The following is a 15,846-nucleotide window of genomic DNA, read 5'->3' as shown; positions in this document are numbered from 1 at the left end:
TCAGTTCTTCAGCAGGTCGCCCAAGTCGTAAGCCTCGAAGAGGTCGCTGACGCCCTCGCCACCCTCCAGCCCCCAAAGGTAGTCGTCCTGGTCGAGGGGCGGCGAGAAGGCGACGAAGGGCCCCGAGTCAAGGTAGGACGGGGCGCAGGGCAGCTGGTCCTCCGTCTGCTGCAGGAGGTGCTGGGGCGAGCCCAGCAGCCCTTCCTCCACCTCCACCAGTGCTGGCCGGGGAGGCTCCGCTGGCGGGGCGAGAGGCAGAGACGGGGATGAGCAGGGCTGGCAACCCACCCCTATGGCCCCCCATGCCAGCATAGCCCTCGGGGCTGGGCGCCTCGGCCCCTGGGGTACCTTTCTCCGGGGAGGAGGCAAAACGGTCACGCGGGGACGTGGTGGAGGAGCTGCTGGTCTCCTTGGCAGGGCTGTCCTCCGGGATCTCCTCCGGGCACAGGTACACCTCGATGGGGCCGTTGGTGCTCCTCAGATGGAGTTGCAGGTTGTCCTGGCCGGGGCAAGAGGAGGGCTCAGTGGACCTCTTGGGGCACACGGGGCGTCTCCCCACTCCCACGGCCCCTAAAGGGTCAAACAGCCCTGTGGGACACACAGTGACATCCCCCCCCAGAGGAATGATCACCCCCGAGATGCCCCAGATGAAGCCATTCAGCTGCTCCGGAACGGGCGGACGTACAGCACCGAGCGCCGGCCCCGTCGAACACGGCTCCCGGCCCACTGCCAGCCCCCCGCGCACCTCGTTGAAGTCCGGCACCTCCAGCCGCGTCTCTGGCGGAGCCTTCACAGCGATCACCGTCTGCTCCTGGAAGTTGCTGATGGCGCGGAGGTCCTGGTAGGTGACGTACGCGAGCGTGGGCAAGGAGCGGGTATAGGAAAAAGCAATGCTGCAAGGGAGGTGCCTCAGCTCCCCCCGGCCTGGCAATGCCGCTACCGAATCCCAGGCTCCAAATTTCCTCCCCAGCCCGGAGCTGGGGTTATCCACCCGGGAAGAGACCCAAGGGAGGAGAAGGGATTTCAAGGGAAGGCGTGGGGCACCCGAGAGCCTGCTCCTGAGCCCGCATGGCTGAGCGCGGCTCTCTCCCAGCAAGGATATCTCTGGTTGGCTTCATCATCCGTCAGCTGCTTCAGCTGCAGGGCGCAGTCCTGGAGGAGCTGGTCCAGCGTCCTCTCCGTCTTGGCCAGCTCGGCCAGCTCCTCGCGCAGCACCTGCTGCTTCGCCGTCACTGACGTGTCCTCAAAGATCCCCGTCCCCCTGCACAGCGGAGATGGCGCCTGAGGAGCTATCAACCTCTGCGGAGAGAGACAGCTCCCTCCACCCATTACCACGTCCCAGTGAGACACCCTACATCCCCAAGCCACTTCTCCTCGGCCTTCCCAGCTTGCCACTTGCGGCCCACCCCTGGGAGCCAGCTCTCCCCATGGATGGGCATCTCTGGCTCGCCCCATTCCCCACCGGCATCACCTACATCCACTGGATGTGGTTCTTGGACTTCTTGCGGATGAGCTGGATGCCCTCCAGCACATTGGTGATGTCGTAGATGCGCCGCTTCTGCACTTCGAGCACCTCGGCGGCACGGTTGAGGTCCAGGACGCCATCAGCCGACTCGCTGAGCAGGTGGATGAACTTCTTGGTGAGCAGCCCCAGCGAGGTGTCGTAGCGCGTCTTCTCGCCAGGGGACTTGGGGGCTGCGGGGAAATGAGAGACCCCGTGAGTGGAATCAGCTCAAAAGCAGCCAAAATGAAGGGCTGAGGACTGGGCATGGCTCGCTCAGCTAGGAAGAGGGTGGGTCAGTTTGGGTCATTCTGGGCAGCGCTAGAGGGGAGAGAACCGGGGTCTGCCCCCCCCCCCAAACCAGCCTCCCTCTTTCCTCCCCACTTACTCCTCGGGCTGGGGACCTGGGCGAGGGTCCTGCCCTTGCCCTTGGGTGTGCGAAACTCGGGGTGGCACGGCTGGCTGGGACTCTCGAGGTCCAGCTTCCGCTTGGCCTGGAGCAGGAGAGGAAAACCCCCAAAAGCCAAGTTAGGGAAGAGCCAGAGGCCGGACCCAGCGCCGAGGCTGGCCCACACCTCCCGGACCCCTGCGTCCCCACGCTCCCGTCCCAAGGAGGATGGGGACGAAGGTGGCTGGGAGCAGGGGCAGCCCAGGGGGTCCCCGACATCACGGAGCAACAGGCCGGGGGAAGGGACGTGGTGCAGGGACCTGCCCCCTCTCCCCTTCCTGCAGCCCCTGGGACGGGGGTCCGGAGGGTCTCGGGGCCGTGCCCCCGTGGGTGCGGAGGAGAGGGGTCGCCCGGGGGCACTGGCGCCCTGATTGCTTCCTGCCCGCTTCCTCCCAGCCCGCTCCGGCACCCACCCGAGCGCTTCCCCGCAGCCACCATCACCACCGCCGCAGGGGTTTCCCCCGGCCCCGAGCTGCCGGCACGGCTCCGCCGGGGCCGAGCCCTGGGAAGGGCCGCAGGGTCCCCCTCAGCGGCGTCCCTCGCGGCTCGGCTCTCCCCGGCAGCACCCAGCTCCGCGCGCAGGGCTTGGGTGCCTCCACGGGCGGCGGCACCCGAGGGAGCAGGCGGAAAAGGTGCCGGCGGCCGTTTTCCGCGCCCCCCTCTCCACTAGGGAGGCAGGTTGGCGCTTCGCTCCTGTGGGAATCCGCTCCCTCCCCTCCGGCGGAGAGGGCTCCGCCGCCCCCGGCTCTGCTGGCACCCCGGCAGCGGGCGCGTGGGAAACACCCGCCCCGAGTCAGACCCCGGCGCACCTGCCGGCCCCACGCCGATGACGGGGGGCATCCCACCCCAAACTCTCCCCCCCTCCCCAGCACTGTCGGGGCGGACAACGCGGCCCCGACCTGCCAGGGGCCAGGCTGCGGTCCCAGACCGAGGGCCACGTTGGAGGCTGCCGGTGCGTCCCCGTCCTCCTTGGACCCGACGGACAACGGACAAGGGGGAGGCTCGGTCCCAGCTGCCGAGCCCCAGCCGGGCAGGATTAGGCAGACGACAGCTGAGCCGGGCACCACGCGGGGCTCCCGGCACCCCGCGCCGCGGAGCAGGCGGGCGCAGGGGACAAACCAGCCTCCCGGCCCCGAACACAGCGGGGACGCCGAGCCCCCCCCCACCCCGGCTGTCGCCCCTGCTCATCCCAGGGGCATCGCACGGTCCTGCCCGCCGCTCGCGGGGACCGCCAGGCACCGCCGCCCGGGGAAGGCACCGCTGCAGCCGGCTGCTCTCCGCGTGCTGCTGGGGCGCGGGAAAGGAGGTTGGATGCCCGTTTCGGGCGAGGGCAGGAGGCCTCAGGCAGGGGCGAAGGGCGGCAGGGAGCGGGCCGGGCGCCCCGCCAGCTCCGCCTGCCAAGCGGCCCTGGCGCCAGGGGCTACACCCTGCGCCCAGCCCAAGCATCAGAGCAACCCTCTCCCCCCGGGGCCCGCCGCGCGCTCTGCCCGCCAACGCCGCGTTTCGACAGCGCCCGCCGGTTTCTCTGGGCTTGCCCGGGCCCTGCCCACTTCCCCCCCGCCCCCAAAACCACCGCCCCCCCGCGCGAGCCCCTCCGCCCCCCGCAGCGTGGGAACGCGGCTCCCCGCTATCGGCGCAATTCGAGGCGCCGTGGCACCGAACTCCAGCCGGGCTCCCGAGAACCTGCAACCCCCCTGCCAGTTAGGGGAGCACCCCTGAGACCCCCTCCTCACCCCCGTCGTGGGCACAAATCGCCCCCCACGGTGCCCGCGGGCCCCCCTGCAAGACGCAACAGCCCCCAGTCGTAGGGAGAGGGGCAGCGAGCTGCAGCCGTGCCGGCTGCCTGCAGAGCACAGCCGGATTCGGGGGGCTGGAGGAGGCTTCCAGCCCCGCCACGGGAAGAGTTTGACTCCAGCCCTGATTCGAGGCTGGAGAGATGGGAAAAATTCACGCTGGAGAGGAAACACAGCATCCCTCCCTGCTGGTACCGCTCTCCCCCTCTTGCTTCCGATGTCGCCAGCTTCTGTCTCCCCCCTCGGAAAAGCCCCCCAGGCCCCCAGCTGCGATGCAGACTGACGAAGGCCTGACCACAATCCACCTTCTGCTCCCGCTTTCCCCAGGGCTCCGGCACGGGAGGCCACAAAAGACAGAGCCAGGCAGGGTCCTGGCCCCGCGGGCGCCCTGACCGTAGGGAGGGGGCCGGAAGGCGATGGGATGGATGCCGCCTCCGTCTCCGCACAGGGAAGTTGGCCCTACAAGCACCCATCCAAACGGCTCCGCCGACAGGCTCCGGACCCCCTCTCCCCAGGGCGGAGGGTGCCGGGGAGAGCCGGGAACCGCGGCAAAGCCAGCGCTCTCTCCGAGGCTCCTTTGCAGCCCTATGCAGATCACAGGTGGCTGCAAGCAGGACGAATAACCAGGATGGCTTTGGCGCGGGCTAAAACAGCTCTGAAATACAGGTGTTCGTGGAGGAAAGCTGTGTTTACCCTCTCCGAATCAGATCTCGGATCGCTGAGTTAGAGCCTAAGGGAAAGCCAAGGCCCAGCTGTGCTACGCCGGACAACCTGTCCTGCTTTCCCACGGAGGGACGGCACCCCGGGAACGGGCCCTCTGCCCCGGCCGTGCCACGCAGCCGGAGCAAGCGACCCCGGATGCACTGCGACCTTCTCCCACTGCCTCGTGTGGCGGGAATCCCGCCCGCGGGTGGGAGCGGCCGCGACTACCCTGCCTGGGAATTGGGAATCGAGGGAAACGCCGGTTAGCCGTCAGGCGAAGGCCCCCGCCCCAGGCCACCCAGCTCTGCAGTCACAACCTCGACATCCCGGGCTGCCGGGGAGGGGACAGCTGGCCACGGCTCCCGGGATCCTCCCTGGGGACCAGGCTGGCACCTGCGGAGCCATTTGGGACTGGAAAACGCAGAGCTCGGCACCCGCCAGCCACGCAAGCGGAGAGACCGCTGCTGCCCGGCCCCGGCGACGTCCCCACCTGGCACCAGGCATGGGCAGCCGCCGCGGGAAGGGGGTGTAAATAAATCAATCCAGCCTTTAAAAACTAAATCGAAGTTACAGGCGCGTTGGGATGCCTCCCAGGACCTGGGGAGAACAGAACAGAGGCTCACAGTGAGGGCTGGACGCATGCCCAGGCGCGGGGCGGGCAGGAATTAAATGCCAGCCCCAGCTGCCAGCGGGGGCCCTTCAGGAGGAGGGTCTGAGCCGGGAGCAGCGGCGATGCTTGGCGAAGGGCACGGGCCGGCGTCCGACCCACGCGGCCCTGGGATCGGCAGCATGCCGTGCCCTCGGTGCGGTGGCTCTGCCCGCATCGCGTCCACCCGCCAGGGAAGCGGCATGGCCACCGCGACGCAGCCCCTGCCCCAGCCCGCGCCCCCGGCTGCGCTGCAGCTTCCCAGTTTTCTCTTTCGACCGGCGGGCTCAGAGGCTTTGCGAGCGCAGCCCTCACCGGCATCATGGTGACATGGGCACGGCCCAATTCAGCTGTCAGCAATCCCCTTGCCCCCCCCCCCAACCCACACATCCCCCCCCCGCCCCAGCCCAGCTCAGTCTTCCCATGCACCAGGGTCCCTCATGCAAAGCCAGAGGGGAAGGGGACCATTGCCAGTTCTGTCTCACCCCCAGCAAACACATTTCAAGCCCCACCGTGACCCCCCAAGAGCTGATAGCACAACCCAGGCAGGGACCGAGCCCAGGGTAGCGAAGCTGAACGGCCCCCGAGGCTCCTGGGGTGACAGGCTGCCTCAGAGGTCACAGTCCAAAGCGGGGGGCCAGCGAAGGGCCCCCCACGACGCACAGCAGCAACCGTGCCGGCACACAGCCTTCACTTCCTTAATGCGGAAAGAGCTTGCAAGGCCCTCGGCTCTGCGGCCGGAGCTTCAGGCACGACCCAAACTGCTTGCAAACAAGAGGCAGAAAAGAGAGAGAAAGAAAGAAAAATAAGAAAAGAGGAAGAGCAAAGCCAGCTTTGCGGGCAAGCAGGAGCTAAGGGAAGTTGAGAAACCTGTGAGCCATTTCACTGAGACTTCTGATTTCGGCCCTTACCCTCCCCCACGCGCAGCCCGCGGAGTGCAGAACCATCTTTCGGGGTGCAGCCCCCGGGGGCGGCTGCAGACCCAGGGGTGGCTGCGCGCCTTGAGCTCACCCAGTCCCACTCCCCGCCAGCTGCCCCCCCTGCCCAGGGCCAGCGCGGCCTGCAGACCCCAGACCCGCAGAAAGCGGGTGTAAAGACGGGACGAGGGAGGGGGGCGAGGACACCTTACCGGCAGCCTTCCCGCAGAGGCCGATCGGATGCTCCTGAGCTCGGGGCCCTGCGGGGTGGTGTAGAGGCAGCCGCCCCCGGGCGCGGGGACGCTGACAGCCGCCTGCGAGTAGACCTGGGTGAAGTAGCCGGCGGGGACGGAAGGCACCGGGGGGCTGCCCAGGCTGGAAGCCACCCGCTCGGCGGAGCCCATCACCGACACGGCCTTTTGCTGCTGCTGCTGCTGCTGGTGGTGGTGGGGCGGGAGGGCGGCGCCCCCGCTCCCCGCGCCGGGGGACACTCCCCTGGGGAGCCGCAGCATTGCAAAGTCCTTTCCGAGAAGCCCAGCTGGCCCGGGGGAGGGGGCCGGGACGCAGCTCAGCTTTGCAGCGCCGGGGAGGTCACCCGCCCAGGGGCAGCATTATCATTTTGGGGGGGGGGGGAGGGAAGGGGGAGATTAGGGGGAGCTGCCCGCTTGCAGCCGCCAGAGGGATCCGCAAGGGCCCTGACAGCGGCCGGAACTCCAAAAAACCTTAAGAAAGCGCCTAAAAGCTGCAGCAGCGGCTACAACACCGGCAGAAGAGCGGCGGGGGGGAGCACGGCCAGCAAAATCCTGCAAAAAAAAAAAAAGGCGCGTTTCGCCCTAAAAGTCGCCCCCGGCGGCCGTCCGCGCTCGAACCGGATGGAGGCCGGGGCGGCCCGGCGCGGCGCGCCGCCTCTGCCCGGCCCGGCGCGGCCCGGCCCGGCCCGGCCCGGCACGGGGCCCGCCGGCGGCTCCCCTCCTCGGCGCGTCTCTCCTCCTCCTCTTGCTCCTCTTCCCTTCCCCTCTCCCCTTCCTTTCCTTTCCTTTCTCTTTCTCTCGCTTTTTTTTTTTTTTTTTTTAAGCGCCAAACGACGTGCCGCGAAATTCGGATTTCCCGCGGAAAACGCCGCGCGCTGATTGGCCGTCGCCGCATCCGCCCGCCCCGCTGGGGGGGGGGGTGTTAAAGGCGCCGCGCCCGTCGCGCTGCGGGGCTGGGCTCTGCATGCAAATCAGGGGGCGGGGCCTGGTTGGCGCCACCTGCTACTACCGAAGTGGGGCAACGCGGGGGGGGAACGAGCTTGGACCCCCCCATACCCCTCCGCCCTGGGCTGGGGCATATGGTCGCTGGGACGGTGACTGCGACTGCAAGTTGGGTTTATTTTTTGCAAGAAAAGCCCCACGGCTGCAGCCTGTGGGCTGCGGATCCTTCCCTCACCCCCAAATACACCCCTCCCAAAATACCCCCCCGAAAATACCCCCCCTCCCAAATTTATCTGCTGTCCAGTAGGCTGCGGAGAGCTGTGGGGTTTGGGGTTTGCATCTGTTTGGGAGGAAAACAATTGGGAGCCCTGCACTCAAATACCGGCTGGCAGCAAACACCCCCCGCAGCCAGGGATCGTGGAGGGAGGGAGCCATTTGGTGGGCAGGAGGCTCGAGAGCAACTCGGGCTTCAGGGGGGTTGGCCTCCAGGTCCCAAAGCTCTGTGTTTTCACCCCAGTCGCCTCGCATGTCCCAGCAGGGAGGCAGCCTGCAGAATCTGGGCAGCCTGTCCTCTCTCCCGAGAGGCTCAGCAGGCAGGGACATCTCTCAGGACAGGGCGATGGATTTGCCTCCTCTGATTTTCTCCCACTTCTTCTGGGCCTGCTGCCAGAAAGGTCTAGTGCCCCTCTGCAAGCAAAAGCCTGATCTGCCCCAGTGCTGCTGTGCATCCTCTATCCATCTGTCCTGACATCTCACATGGGGGGCCTGGGACAGGACATGCTGCCCTCGGAACTGGGCGCCTCTTCTCCTTTCCTGCACCATCAGGTCCTGTCCTCCAGACTGCGCGTTCTGGGCTGGGGACAGGTCTGCATCGTGCACCCCCGGCTGCATCGTGCACCCCCGGCAGCTCAGGGCGGCTCGGGCGGGAAGGTTGCAGGCTGGCGCGGGCTCTCAGCAAGGCTAGCTTCACGGCCCCTTTGCACTACAGCGTGTCTTGCATGTCCTCGGGATCAATCATGTTTGCCTGGAGAAGGAAAGGGAGAAAGGGGTGTGTGTGAAGGATGCCCACTGTGGCTGCTGGGCAATGCTGGGACACAGTGGTGGCACAAAGCCAAGGCAGTGGCAAATCCCTGGGCAAGGGGAGCTCAGGAACCTACTGGGACCAGTACAAGGCACCCACAGCCCCTGGGCTGAGCCACAGTTTAATCCTGGTGAGGCCTTCAAGCTGGAACAGTTGGTCCCCTTCCAACCTGCTCTACTCCAGCATGAGACTGTGTCATATTCAGGCTGGGGACAAGGGGCGTTTGGGTACGGAGGTGGAGTTTGCTGTAAAAAGACCACCTAGAAGACACACGGACAGACAGGCGCACACGCCAGCACCACGGCTTCTGATATGCAAGGCGCCTGGGGAGGGGACATGCAGACAGGCACCGGGCCCTAGTCCAGATGGGCTTCCAGGCCCTAACTTGGTTTGGGAAACACCCCAAAATTTGCCAGTGGCCTCTGATCCAAGACAAAATTTTGCCTGTAGCTGTGCAAAAGCTTTTCCTCTTCCTGTAAGCTCAGCACTGAGCCATGCCTCGTGCTCCCTGGCTCTCCATCAGGGCTGGGGGGTTGAGGCCGAATGAAAACCCTGCAGCACAGCCCAGCACCAGCAGGAAACCCTGCGGGCCCAGCTGGGCGCTGTGTCCGAATGCCAGGAGCTCAGCTGCGCTTGGCAGCTCAATCCACAACAGACCTTTGTGTTCCACCTACGGGGGAGAAGGCAACTGCTGTCTCCATTTTAGCTCACAGAGACAACGCAGAGCCCTATGGGGTGGATAAATCCATGTCGTCCCACTGCCTTTGGCTGCCTTCAGCAGGATGACCCCCCTGCCCACGGATGGGGTTGGTGTGATGCTGGTTGAGAGCAAGGAGCGCCCAGTCTCTGGGGGCTGCAGATGACAGACTGTGCCCCTATCTCCTGCAGCGCAAGAGTGGAGAGGACGTTGCCACACCTCACCGATCGCTGGAGTGAGGGTTGTCCGAGCTGTTCAGGAGGTTCCGCAAAATCAGCTCTTGCTCTTGTGCCTTGTTGAACTCAATGGACCTCACCTCCTCGACTATCCTGGAGGCACAACCAAAAGAGGAGTTAGGAGCGAGCTTCCCCTCAGTGACCCCATCCACCTTCTGCCCCTTCTGCAGCCCATCACCTCCTACCCGTCAGTCCCACCATCCAACACTCTCCTAACCCTCCCCAGGAAGGATACAGGCCTTCACAGGGGAGATATGAAACCGTCACAGCCAGCCTGACAAAAAGCCAGCCCAGGCCAAGCTGGGAAAAGGACAGTACAAGGGTGCTCTGAGCCCAGGGTGAAGGGCTCAGTGAAGAAGTCTGAAGAACGGAGTCTACTACTGCCCAGGCAACCAGGTGTAGTTCTGCTACTAAGAGTAGTGCTTGGCCTGTGCTGTGACCATGCTCATGTGGCTGGCAGAGATGTGTGGTGGGGCATGTTTGAGCCCAGAGTGTGTACACAGATGATATAATAGCCAGCAAAGGTCTGAAGTCTGACCCCACTAAAATTCGTGGGGGAAAAGGTTTTCCCTTGGCTGGAGGGGTCTGCCCTTTGAAATGCCACCGTAACAGGAGGGGGCATCCCTTGCTTTTCATGTTGTGCTACAACCCCCAAGATCCACCGGCCAAGAAGGTCTGTTCCACTGCCCTCCAGCCTACACCTTTCCTCCACAGAGTGGCCACATCCCATAAATCACTCAGGGGTAGCAATGGAGATGTGAAACCAGTTTAGCAACAGGAGGGAAAGGCTGGTACCCAGTGACAGGTGCATGACAGGAGTTGGGAGGTCTCCATCAGGAGAGAAGTGTCCAGAATAGCCACCAAGCATGGAGGCTGGTGGGTGATTTCATCCAATGGGAGACTCAAGGTAGTCTTAGGTTTCCTACCAGAAATTATGTCTCTGGCCACTGTCCACCCAGACAGACAGAAAGGCCGTGGACTTCATCCAAGAGGACAAACTATCTCCAGTTCTCTCTTTCTAGACAAGAGCTGTATTACCTAATACCTGCTCAACAGGGCTTCTCCAGGCTTTACAGCCATGGCTTTCCACCAGTAAAATCCTCTTCTGTGTCAGAACCCATGGGATGGTATCTCTTTGCCACATAGATGCCTCCAGATGGGTGGCAGCTATCAGCTTCCACCCACAACTGAAAAGAAAGCCTTTCTGAGACAGATCTCCCTGAAGAGGGGGTTATTTTGCCTTGGCTGTGCATAAATGGGCTGATTCCACCTAATCTAGCCTATGACCAAGCTAGCAAAGAGGAAAGAGTTTTGTAGTTGGCCTCACGTGTTGAGCTCTTCACGGATTTGCTTGTACTGTCTGAGGTTCTCCTGGATGGAATGCAAGAGGAGGCAGAAGTCGTTAAAGGTCTCCTTGCTCAGGTTGGCTAGGTTGTTGTAGGTGAACGGCTCCTGGAGGTTGTGCACGGAGGCCTTGTCCCACATCACTGCTTTCAAGTGTGTCAGGCTGAGCTCAGGGTCCATGTCAACATCCTCGTTGACCAGCTGAAAGGGTTAAACACAGCAATGCAGCCACAACTGCTCACCTTCACCAGCGGAAGCACTCAGGAGGTCCTTACAGATCTGGTACAAGGACCAACCCTCCCTATGTTGTCAAATAACCCAAGCCTGGAGTCCAGCACAAAGGAGACAAAAATCCAGGCCTTCACATGCTGAAGGTAGGTGCAAAGTATAGCTACAACTAAAGCCAGCTGCAAACTGTTTTGAAAGAATTCAGTTTTTCCTGTTCTCCTCTCTTCCCATTGATTTTTTTTCCATAAAAAGCCTCCATTTTACCAAAATTCTCCTGATTTTTGGCTGAGGAGGCAAAAATTAACCAATGATGGTAAGACAGAAGTGCAGTCTCTGGTCCCAGAAGCTTTGCTCCATCAGCTGATCCCCCAGGTGCAGTGAGTTCAACACCCAAGAGCATTTCTCTTCCTAGGGCACAGCCCCATGGGAACTGCAGTCTGGAGCCTTCTCCTCTCAGGACACCTCAGCTCCCTGAAGGACCATGTCACCACCTGGTAAAGCACCTTTCTTCCTCCCAAGCCACACATCTCGTCTTGGGAAGTCAGTGTCCCCTAGAGAGGGGGGCATCAACCCCAAATCCCCACTATCACTCTCTAGAGTCCTGGGTGACATGAGGCCTCTGTCATATGAGAAATCATGTTGGGGTTGGATGTGCCTCTAAACTAGCCCCTGGAGGGGATCAAGGCTCCTTTTGAGCAGGGGGAATTTCCCTTCCTCCTCCCCCCCAGAGACTCCAAAATAGGTGATCATGTGCTGCAAAGTGGTGCCCAGGGTGTTCCCACAGTCCCTGCTCTTGGAGAAAACAAGAAGAACAGGATGAGGACAGTTGGGTGGAGCTCCCCTTAGGGAGGGATTGGGCATGGGAGGCAACCCTGACCGCAGGTCTCTAGTTTGGATGCCCAGGGAGATCTCTCTATAGGGAACCACCAAAACATGCCCCTTCCAGGGTGGTTTTGATGCGTGTTTTCAGCCCACAGTAGCCCCATCTTTGGCTTGGGATGCCCGCAGAGCTGGCCTGCCCTGGGCGCTTGGCCCCATGGCCAGCTTACCTCCAGGCTGGGCAGAGCAGCCAGGCTGGCCCCCTGCTCCTTCTTCTGTTCCTTCTTTTCATGGGTGATCAAAGATTCTTCCAGGCTCGACATTACCACAGCCACCAGCAGGTTGGCGCAGATGAAGGTCCCGCCCGTGAGGAAGATTAGGAAGTAAATGGCACCCCCTATTTTCACAGCATGCCCTTCTTTCCTGCCGGGCACAGGGACAATCTGGTTCACGGCTGGTGGTGGCGACCGTCCAAGCATGGATTCTCTCTCAGCATCCATGGAAAAGGAGTCCCCATCTTGCCCCCACACACCCATATCCCACTCAGTCCTCCCTCTTTCTCCAGGTTAAGGGGGGACCCCAGCCCAGCCTAGAGCCCAGAGCCCAGAGCCCAGGTCCAAGGCTTCCCAAGCCCTGTCACTCCCTGCAGTGGCTCTGGTGGTTCAGAGCCCTGCAAAAAAGACCAGGGCTGCCTCACTCACTCGAAGGCCTGGTAGATGTTCAGCCAGCCATCTTGTGTGACGCAGACGAAGAGCGAGTACAGAGCCTTCCCCAGGTTGCCAAAGTGGGCTGGGATGATGTTGCTAAAGAGGATGACACCGAGCATCGCGAAAACCTGCATAAAGATAGCAATGCTGGGGGTCTCACCTTCATCATCCCCTCCTCAGGTTGTGCCAGAAAGGGTGCTTAACATCTTCCAGCCTACAGCCCAGGGGTGAGACAAGGGAAGGCAGTTATACTGCTAGGCCTGGGCAGGATTCTACCAAGCACACCAGTCATGGGACTGGGAGCTCAGGAACTATCTCTGCTTCTGATAATTATAGCCAACACTGGATCCCATTGACCAAGGCCAAGGTGTTTCCGGGAGGCCCTGGGCTAATGCTCTCCTGCTGGCTTCCAGGCCCACTGCCAGGTGGGCATTTCCTTGGGGAAGTGGGTGGCTTACCAGCATGAGGATAAAGAGCAGGAACATGATGTTGATTAGGTTGGGAATGGCCTTGAAGATCACTCGGATCATCCTCGCCAGCCCCTTGACCAGCATGCAGACCTGCAGCAGCCTCATCACCCTGGGGCAAGGTGAGATCTCCTGTCGCCTCGCTGATGGTGGGGGGAGGAAAGAGCCAGGACGCCTGGGTTCCCTCCCTGCCTCTCCTGCGAGGGTTTGGGAGAGGCTCTGCACTGCCAGTGGAACTCACCAAACCAGCTCAAAAAAGTAACAGTGAAGAGCAAGAGATGAAAAGAGCTTGAGCTCCTTGGCATCTCTGGCTTGCAGCCTTGGTGGAGAAATGGTCTCCCAGCTGATGTTGTGTGTCCAAACAAGGAAATTTAGAAGCTATGGGGTTTCCTTGGTTTGTTGCTGGCTTTGGGCAAATCCCTCCCCCATGCCTCAGTTTCCCCACTCCTGTCCGACTGCTCAGGGAGAAAAGACCTTGCTTCCCACCAGTGCACACCCAGGGTCTGGCACAGCAGTGGGCAGGATGGGGCACCCTGTCTCAGGGAAGAAATGTGTCAGTTCAGACCAAACCAGGGAAGCTGGGGGCTTTGAAGGAGGCCACCCCCTTCCCTCACTCACCTCAGGATGTGGAAAATCTTCTGGTCGTTGAGCAGGGGGATCAGGGGCCCGACGAGCAGGTAGACCACAATGAGAAAGTTGAAGATGTTCCAGCCATCCTGCAGCGAGAGGAAGAAGGGCCGAACTCCGCAGCTGCGCAGCGCCATGCGTGCAGGACCAGCAGGTCTGAATCACCGGCTGCGGCCACAGGGACCCCCAAAAATGCCCAAGGGAGCAGCAGTGGGACCCCAAGTGACTCAGGCCCTTTCCTCTCTCATGGTTCAACCTCCCTCTCAGCAAGATCCACAGCAGGGATCAGCAGAGAGGGGACTGCAAATAGTGGATTTGCCCCCGTGGGTCTGCCCCACGGCCCAAGGGGGCAGGCTTGAGCTAGTGGGGGGGCTCCTCCAGCAGCTCCTGGGCCACTGGGTGAGCAGGGCTAGGAGCCGTTGGCTGCAGTGGTCCAGCAGCCAAGCATCTGCCCACATGGGCTGGGAGCCCTGGAAAAGATCTTCATTTCTCCCAGGGAGGGCAAACCCCGGAGGGGACATCACCGTCCCCGGCAGCACAGGGGCATGAGAACGGGGCCCAGGAGTCTGGCTTTTTGCTGCCTTAACCACGATAAAAGCAGGCGCTGCTTCGCCCAGGCAGCCGCAGAGGCGGTTGTTGAAGGCGGCCTCTTCCTCCTCTTCCCCTGGAGACGGCAGCATCGAGCCGCAGCTGGGAGAGCCCGGCTCAGCCCTGCTGGGCCCAGGGCCTGAGCCGCATCCCTGTCCCCTCGCCCTGCCTCACTTTCCCTGTCCTCCTGCACAGCAGCGAGGGCTCCTGGAGACCCACTGGAGAGGAGGCAGCATGCACAGGCTGGATGGACGCTGGGACACCCGCAGCAAGGAGCGAGTAGATGAGCAACCATGGAACACAGGGACATAGGGGACACGGATGCAGGAACACAGGGATGCTGAGAGCCTCCAGCCAGGGTCGCTCACCTTCCAGTACAGCCAGAAACCTTTGTACCAGTTGAGCAGGACCTCGAAGAAGAGGACCATTAGCACGATGTTGTCTATGGCAGTGCTCAGCGAATAGTAGATCTGGAGAGAGGACAGAGACAAGCTCTGAAGAGCATCGCCAGAGAGGGGACGGGCTGTGCTCCGCGCTCTCAGCTCCTCGAGTAGGGCCATCGCAGGATGCAAAATGTAGAATCTCGTCCCCCCAACTCCCCAATTTCCCCACTCAAACTGGTTGCCACTTCTAGCTGCTCCCAGGGGCTTGCAGCCTGGATGGGTAAAAACGCTACCAGCAATTGAGGACAAACAGCACCAAAGGCCGGGGGGGGGGGGGCCTCGCTCTTCCTCCCCTTCCTCTCCCCCCAGTGATGCTTTGAGGACCCAGACGTTGCCCTCCCAGATGGAGGAAGCTCAGCAGATCTTTTCCAATCAAGTCACCCTGATGCTGGGGGTTGCGGATGCCAAAAGGAGCCACCCCCCCCCCACAGGAGTGACCCAGCGAGGGCAAGCTCCGTGGATTCGCTGGTGGCTAGTACGGCTGGGATTCCCCCAGCTCACTCTCCTCACCGGGCATGAATCTCCCCGGGAAGGAGCAGCACTGGGGCGTCTCTCCGCCAGGTAAAGGGGCCTGGCGGCGTTCACAGATGTACCGGAAAGGCTGCCCAGGTCCAGAGGCATCAAAAAGAGGGGGGGAAGCGCAGGAGAAGAGGGGAGGCCCGGCGGGAGCCCGGCGTGCGTGCAGCGGGCGCTCACCCCCTTGAAGCGCGGTATCGCCTGGCTGGCGATCACCGCCGCGTTGGTGATGACGAGCCCGGCCACGGTGAACTTGAAGGCCGGGTGGGCGAGGAAGCGGCCAGTGCACACCTTGGAGAGGTACTCCTCGCGGTCCCAGAGGTCCTGGCGGGGGCGAAGCGGGCTGAGCGCGGCGCCCGGGGGCTGCCCCAGCGCCCGAGCCCCCCACCCCGCGCGCCGGGCGGCCCTACCTCGCCGCACACCACGTCTCTGTAGTCCACGGGCGAGCACTGCGCCTCCGCCTCCGTGCCCTGGTTGCGCTGGCGGCGGGGGGGGGGGGCAAGGACATCGGGTGGGTCCCGGCTCCCCCTGCGCCGCCTCCGGCCCCCCACCCCCCCCCCACCTCCCGCCCGCCCGCCCCACTGCCCCCCCGTGCCGCCCGCGGACCCCCTCACCCTCCTGCGCTTCGACGGAGAGGCCATCTCGGTGCCGGAGGGCATCGCCCCGTGCCCGCCGCGCTGTGACCTCACCGCTCCAAGCTGCCGGAACGGGTGACGTCACCCTTCCGTGCCCTGTGACGTCACCCTTCTGCGCACCGTGACATCATCGCTTCCCCCTCCACGGTGGGGGGACGGGAAGGGGGGAGCCCCCATCCCTGGGGGAGCCCCCATCCCTGATACTTGTCCGGCTCCGGGTGGCTCTTCCCCGGGGCGTCCGAGCGGGCTCCAGCACCG

At 63.0% G+C, this 15,846-nt stretch overlaps 2 protein-coding genes across 2 annotated transcripts; both read right to left on the bottom strand.

Annotated features, from left to right (window-relative positions):
• E2F2 (E2F transcription factor 2) lies at positions 1–6,519 on the bottom strand. Its single transcript, XM_062594138.1, is given in 7 exon segments — positions 1–330; positions 332–499; positions 746–860; positions 1,103–1,261; positions 1,476–1,695; positions 1,890–1,995; positions 6,220–6,519. Coding segments are annotated over 7 exon segments (1,398 nt in total).
• A 1,621-nt stretch (positions 6,520–8,140) lies between these two features.
• CATSPER4 (cation channel sperm associated 4) lies at positions 8,141–15,612 on the bottom strand. Its single transcript, XM_062594356.1, has 12 exons — positions 15,568–15,612; positions 15,364–15,432; positions 15,134–15,277; positions 14,363–14,464; positions 13,398–13,495; positions 12,771–12,891; positions 12,307–12,440; positions 12,149–12,154; positions 11,836–12,028; positions 10,542–10,759; positions 9,203–9,307; positions 8,141–8,224 (listed from the first exon to the last, which is right to left on the bottom strand). The coding sequence occupies exons 1-12, from the start codon at positions 15,610–15,612 to the stop codon at positions 8,215–8,217; spliced, it is 1,245 nt and encodes a 414-aa protein (XP_062450340.1). The 3' UTR covers positions 8,141–8,214.
• Between the last annotated feature and the right edge of the window lie 234 nt (positions 15,613–15,846).

This window comes from Rhea pennata, chromosome 23, assembly GCF_028389875.1.
Source record: "Rhea pennata isolate bPtePen1 chromosome 23, bPtePen1.pri, whole genome shotgun sequence".
NCBI classification, from domain to species: domain Eukaryota; kingdom Metazoa; phylum Chordata; class Aves; order Rheiformes; family Rheidae; genus Rhea; species Rhea pennata.
The sequence above is the reverse complement of the archived record's forward strand: the minus strand, read 5'-3'. Positions and strand labels throughout refer to the sequence as shown.

Bases quoted from the DNA above. Each gene is read 5' to 3' on its own strand.
- CATSPER4 (XM_062594356.1), bottom strand. From the start codon at position 15,612: ATGCCCTCCGGCACCGAGATGGCCTCTCCGTCGAAGCGCAGGAGG. The intron at 15,278-15,363 runs GTAGGGCCGCCC...CGCCCCCGCCAG, and splicing joins GAGACGTGGTGTGCGGCGAG to GACCTCTGGGACCGCGAGGA. The intron at 9,308-10,541 runs GTGAGGCCAACT...TTGTGCCTCCAG, and splicing joins ATCCGTGAAGAGCTCAACAC to GATAGTCGAGGAGGTGAGGT.